The 6,861-nt window shown below is 37.3% G+C and overlaps 1 protein-coding gene across 1 annotated transcript; it reads right to left on the bottom strand.

Moving 5' to 3' along the window:
* Window positions 527-2,029, bottom strand: LOC109821582. Its single transcript, XM_020387758.1, has 3 exons — window positions 1,837-2,029; window positions 1,614-1,754; window positions 527-984 (listed from the first exon to the last, which is right to left on the bottom strand). The coding sequence occupies exons 1-3, from the start codon at window positions 2,027-2,029 to the stop codon at window positions 527-529; spliced, it is 792 nt and encodes a 263-aa protein (XP_020243347.1).

Below are 6,861 nucleotides of genomic sequence, written 5' to 3'. Positions count from 1 at the left end.
ATTGTTGCTTAAAGAGGATGTTTAATATTCTGAAGTATACTACAGTAAGAATAATGTTTACTTAGCATAAGCAGTGATTTTGAGATTTTGCCTTTAAGTTGAAAGTAGTAGATGAACAAATGCCTAAACCCAGGGACGGATCCAGGATTTTAGTTCTAAGGGGGCCGTGTACAAAAGATAGACAAAAAATTTTTTTAATATAATTTTATTGACAAGAGATACACTACAACCCAAATAAAATGAGTAGAATAGCCAACATCAATATCTCCAAAATATTTCAAAAGAGGAAGACAAAAATTAAGTTAAAAATATTCAAATAAGCATTATCTAATTTTTTATAACTAAAACTTCTCTAGCTAAAAGGAATTCAACGTTCCTTAAAATTTTCAAAGTCTTCTATGATAGCATCAATGCTCAGACTTTTAGCAATTTCTCTTTTAATAAACACCATTAATGCGTCTGAGAGGAAAGCATCCTCCATTTTGCTTCGAAGCCTAGTCTTGACGATATTCATAGCTGAGAATGATCATTCTGCAGTAGCAGTAGAAACTGGAAGAGTAAGCACAAGCACGATCACTCTAAAAATAAGGTCGTATGTAGCAGATTTATTAGTCTTTACCAACCATTGACACAACTCAGAAATAGTTGAAAGTGTTTTGAAGTCTGACCCTTTGACTACATTATGCTCATAATGTTTTAGTTGCATCTTCAAGCTCTCTTTTTCTGCACTTGTAAAATCTTGTGCATAAAACTTGTCAACCAATTTGCATATATCTAGTATTCTCAAAGCCTCAGATGCATTTTGAGGATTTAAGGCAGAACTAAGCATGAGCAATTCCGTCGCATCTTCACTAAAACGCACATTAATTTCTTGCATTTGTGAATCGATCGCGGCATAAAAGAAGTCTACTCGATAATGATGTCCAATGGTGATGTCTTGATGACCACGAGCTAGCTTGGCACCGTCTATCAACATACTGAGCACTAAAATCAGGAATATTAATGTTACGAGCCACACAAAAAGACTTTACTTTTTCAAGCAAATTATCCCACTTGTCATCCCTTAACTCTTGTAGTAATCTTTTTATAGATGACACAAACTCCATTGCATTCGAAATGTCTTGAGACTTACTTAGTAAAGTCTGGGAAAGAAAATCTGTGATGCCCATAAGATCGCTCATTAGATGCAAGATAAACACAAAATCAAACGAAGTCATTTTATCATAAACGGATGTTGCATCGGCTCGTTGGGAAGGAAGCCTATCCTCCATAACTTTGAGCAATATCGTACATGCTGCACTGAACATCCTAATCAAACCCGACAATGATCTAAAATGAGAACTCCAACGCGTATTAGCATCTCATTGTAAAGTGCGCGCTAATTTTATTAAGTCCAGGCCTGTCTCGAGTTCATTAATAGAAGTCAAATGGGCAATGTCATTCGTGTGAGCTTTCTTCAATTCATCATAACGCTTACAAGAAGCACCAACCATATTAACTATAGAAATTAATTTGTCAAAAAACATATGAATGGGAGTCAGATTTTTTTGTTGCCGCAACAAGAGCCAACTGTAGCCGATGAGCAAAGCAATGAACATAGTAAGCAGCCTTACAATCTTTCACAATCAAAGATTGCAATCCATTGAATTCACCCCTCATATTACTAGCCCCGTCGTAACCTTGACCTCTAATATTTTGAACATCCAAATTGTAATGAGCCAAAGCAGAATATATAGCATTCTTTAAAGTCAAAGCTGCAGTATCGGAAATATGAACAAACCCAAAAAATGTTCTTGAATGAATCCATTAGTGTCCACAAACCGCAACACAATAGACATTTGCACTTTTTTGACTCATCACGGGCTTCATCAACAATAATGCAATACTTGGAAACTCCAATTTCTTCACGAATTGCATTTTTCACTCTCACTGAAAACACATGAAGTGTTTGTTTTTGAATATCATGACTTGTATATTTGGCATTTTTTGGAGCTTTCACAATTGTCTTTGAAAGTTCGTCATTCTCCATGGCCAACACATCCAAAAATTCAAGAAAATTGTCACACTTGGACAAACCAGATTTCTCATCGTGGCCTCTAAACGGAATCCCTTGCAGTGCAAGCAATCACACCACAAGTATGTGAGCTCTTAACCGAAGATGATTAGTTGCAACTTGTCCAGCATTAAAGTTGTTGAATCTCCTTGATATATGTTGCGGTTGGTTCATCAAATCCTCACATGCCTTTTCAGCAATACGATGGAGTAAAGATACATTATCTTTTCCTATATGGCCTAGGAAAGCACATGCTTTTCCGCTTCGAACTTTCTTCCAACTGTCAAAACCATCAACAACAAAAGCAGTTTGATTTTCGCATCCCGATGGCTTGTTGAAGAGAAAACATGGAATGCAATATACTTTATCTTTAGTCGATGAATACTCCAACCAATAAAATAGCTCATACCAAGTAAATTGAAATCTTCGAGGATGCTTAATATCCTTATTTAATGGATAATCTTGAAGAATAGGTTGATATGCCTTTAGATTCAAATAAGCTCGACGAATCTCCTCCCGTTGGTCAAGAGGGTATTCCCATATTTGTCGACGCAAGCCTGGATCACGCTCTAAGGAATTAAGATCAACTTCTTCACCGTCTGGATTTCTAAACCTTTTAGGAGGATTTTCAAATGGAAGATCATTATCATTTGAGGCTAGTGCAGAGGTTATAGGAGCAGCAGGACCCAATTCACTTCCTCTCTTTCTTTGGAAAAACTTATCAATTGTAACGGATTTTCTCATTTTATTTCAAATTTAATCACGGACCTGTAAAGTTCAAGTAAAGAATTTCAATCACATATGAATAGATCGAAAAGAAACAATCCCCAATTAATTCTCAAGGCATATTATCTACCAATAATAACATAAAAGTGAGAACTTTATCACCTAATAATCATCAATCAATCATTTTTTACACCAATTTATGATTTTGATCGATCATCAAATGATTAATGACAGAAATTTTAGATTTTTCCAAAAATTAAATCCAAACTATAGCAGAATCCATCGCTAGAATTCCCCAAAAAATCAATTGAAATTAGGGGAAAAGAGCACATAATCAAATCAATGGAAGAGAATGTTAGACAAGATAGATAATTACCAGAGATTTAACATAGGTCTAACACTCTAACCAATAATCACTTTGTTGAAGTCTGAACATAAGCTTGTTGGCCTCAAATTTGTTGTGCTCACTCACGACTGACGGCTCACTGCAAACCCAACAATAATCTCACCAAAACGCGGATCACTCCGATTCACTCGTGTCCTCTATCTGGCTCCAAAATCCTGATCTTGAAGCAAAGCAAAGAATCTGCAAAAATGAGAAAAGATGCGAAAAATAAGCAAGAGATAAGAGGTAATGGAGAGAATCAAGCCCTATAACGAATCCCTAACCAATTTTTTGAAAAAAAAGAATTTTGCCTAAAAGATCAGTGTGGAGAGATAAGAGGTAATAGAGAATTAAATTTCAATATTGCATAGTGATCTTGAGACTTTCCTAAGTTTTTTTAGACGATTTTGAAGAGATCCGAATACACAGATAGAGCTTTGATAAAAACACTTACCTCGTAGAGAAAAGCCCCAAATTTTAGCATGAAAGAAGAGGTAATAGAGTGTCCTAGATCGAGTCCCGAAATAATTTTAGGGAAAAGCTATAATTTCCCCCTCAAAAGATCAGTCGGGAGAATGGAGATAGCGCCTCAGGCCCTCAATGATTGAGTTTTTTCACAGGAGATCTCGAGGAGCAAAATGGAGGCGTGTGCGGACTGAGGAGGGAACCTATTATATTTTTCCCCAAAATTTTGGGGGGGCGGCCACGCCCCCCGCCCCCCCCCCCGGACCTCTATATACTTATGCGCCACTGCCTAAACCCCCCGTCAACCTCATCAATGACAATACAACTTCTTAGATTTGTAGCTTTAACCATAACTCCATACCTATATAAATATAGCAAGAAATCATTAATATTAATAACTAAGCACAAGCATCAAGGTTGACAAGTAAGCATTAACCTTAATATCTAAACTGTAACATTAACAAATAATCTGTAAACTTAACAACTAAACAATACATGAACAACAAACTTGACATGTAACCATTAATAACAAAGGAGTAACATTAACAACTAAGCTATAACCTTAACAAATGAAGAGTAAGCTTAACAAGTAAACTATAACCTTCACAACTAATAGATAAACGTAACAACTAAGAAGTAACCTTAACACTACGATGTAACCTTAACTAATGTAAAACCCCAAAAATTTGAATATAGTGTGATAAATAATTATAAATATGTTATATGGTAAAAATAATATATTTTGATGTTTGAGTATGATAGGAATTGATTTGAGATCAATTCAATGTATATTTGTGAATATATGAGTGTAAATACACAAAACATGCACAAAGGCAAATAGTGATAATCTGAGAATTTTAACCAGTTGAGAATTTCTATGTTTTTCATACTGATTCAGTTAGAATCTGGAAAAGTGTATAAGACCAAAGTTGTAGGTCTCTTCAATAGCTTTCCAACGAATCTTAAATCACCTCATTCCGAAATCATATGAGAAAGTTACAACCATTTTACCGAACCACAGTCTGAGCATGGTCCAGAACTCTGAGCAGTCGACCGCCGTGGTCGCTGCGGTCGACCGCTCAGCGTACAGACGCCAGTTTTAGTTCTGTTTCGGATTGATTTTGTTTATACCAAACCCGGTTGTTACCCTACTTATATATACTCGTTTTGAAGCTCTCAGAACCCTCTATTGAACCCAAATAGCCTCAGCCTCCTTCTCTCTCTCCTCTCAAAACCCTAGCTCGGATTTTGGCATTTTTGGGTCGTTTCGAAGGATTTTCGCTGGGGTTTCGCGAGATCCATCAGTGTTCAGCGAAGGGGATTGTTCTCCTACAGATTCAGGACCCTTGTTCCCATCAGAGGCGAGTAACATCTCGCCCAACTTCACCCCTTTTGTATTTCATGTTTTATCTGGGTTTTAATCCGGTTTTATTGGGCCAAATTCGTATTTTTTATGAAGATATAATAGATCATTATGGCATATGATATGAGAATCAAGTATTTCAGATTTTAAAAGTTCACCCACGAATTTGTATTAATGAGATTTAGATCTGAAAACATTTTAATAAGAGTTGATCCTGTTTTACTATTTTAAGAACATTTAAATCATGTTTATATATATGTTTGGGACTTGATGATGAGATTTTAAAGGTTTAAATTCGTTGTTGTCTATCATATGACATATTAAAAATGTTAGATATTGATTCAATGCAAGAAAACATCTAGTTGTAATTATTTCGAAGCTGACAGAAACCCTTAATAGGCTTCTGTCAGTTTCGCGGTCGACCGCGCTGGACGCGGCGGTCGACCGCTGGACGTTCTGTCGAGCAGAATGTCTTTGTTTACTATTTAGTCCTCGTGTTGGACATGCTTTACTATTTAGTCCTCGTGTTGGACATGCTTTACTATTTAGTCCTCGTGTTGGACATGCATTACTATTTAGTCCTCGTGTTGGACATGCATTACCATTCGGTCTATGCGTTGGACAACGGTCACATCCGGTCCATGCGTTGGATAACTGCCACATCCGGTCCATGCGTTGGACAACGGTTATATTCAGTCCATGAGTTGGACGTTTACTTCATGCAGTCTTATTTCGCTCGACGTACCTACGCTCGTGTTGTAATTTCCTAAATATCAAAACCCATTGTTGTTAGGACAAATGATTTTATATTATTATGTATTAACTGTATTTTCATACACAACAAGCCCTATCCCATGGGGTTGGTTGTGATGTTGCTCGCTAGAGCTTTGACGCTCGTTGTCCCTCGCCCTTTCAGGTAACGAGCCAGGAGCCCGGAGAGTCGCAGGATGAGGGCGACCCTTACTAGTGCCTATTTATCCTCTTATTAGATGTATATTATTTTGTACTCCACTTGAGACATTTTTAGACTTAAGAGGTTTATGTTCTAGAGTTGTAAAGGCTGTGTGCCTTATTTCCTGTATCAGACATTATGTACTTTAAGACATGTTGAGGTCTCCAGATCTTTATTATTCATTTCAGACTTTGACTATGTACTTCAGTTTATTTCGTTGATGAGATGTGTTATGTTCTATCACTTCATCCAGTATTGTTGATTTACCTTTTACTTGCTTTGTACCTACACCTGTTGTTGATTCCACTAGAGAGATAGTAATTGTGATGGTGAAACGTGTTATTGCACGGTGTGGTGCATGGCAGGTTTGACATCTCTGGTTTCACCTCGGACTGCAGCCTTGTGTGAACCCAGGGGCGTCACATTCCAGCTGGGAGTTTCCTGATAAATATTTGAAATTTAAAAGAAGTATCTTTATAACCTACTAGTTGAGATACACAGAGCCGAGCCGCAGCAGGCTCCACAGTATTTGATCGACTTCATGGCACCGTTAGCAATGAGATCTCACAACACTCGAGGAGCAAGAAGTGTATCTGTTTCCGTCAGCAAGACCACTTTAAGGAGTTCCATCACCGGTTGTACCCGTCGTGAAAGTAAAGAAGCAATACTTATGAAGGCACCACCACCACAATCAGCTATTTATAGAACCACAGAGCAGGAGGTTTAGCTCTGAAAGAATAAGAAAGATATCAGACAATGAGAGCACCAGAGTTTCAAGACGCACCAACTTCATTAGCAACCTATAAGGGAAGGAGTATATGAAAATTCCTTGAATGTCGACTTAGTACCAAGCAGAAGTTAGATGTATTCAGCACTGAGGGCATCGCTGGAGGATAGCAACAACATCCAGATTTTTG

This window comes from Asparagus officinalis, chromosome 8, assembly GCF_001876935.1.
Source record: "Asparagus officinalis chromosome 8, Aspof.V1, whole genome shotgun sequence".
In the NCBI taxonomy this organism is placed as follows: domain Eukaryota; kingdom Viridiplantae; phylum Streptophyta; class Magnoliopsida; order Asparagales; family Asparagaceae; genus Asparagus; species Asparagus officinalis.
This window is presented reverse-complemented; position numbering and strand designations above follow the sequence as displayed.

Bases quoted from the DNA above. Each gene is read 5' to 3' on its own strand.
- LOC109821582 (XM_020387758.1), bottom strand. From the start codon at position 2,029: ATGGAGAATGACGAACTTTCAAAGACAATTGTGAAAGCTCCAAAAAAT. The intron at 1,755-1,836 runs GTCTATTGTGTT...CCGATACTGCAG, and splicing joins TGAGTCAAAAAAGTGCAAAT to CTTTGACTTTAAAGAATGCT. The intron at 985-1,613 runs GTAAGGCTGCTT...TCCTGATTTTAG, and splicing joins ATCTTTGATTGTGAAAGATT to TGCTCAGTATGTTGATAGAC.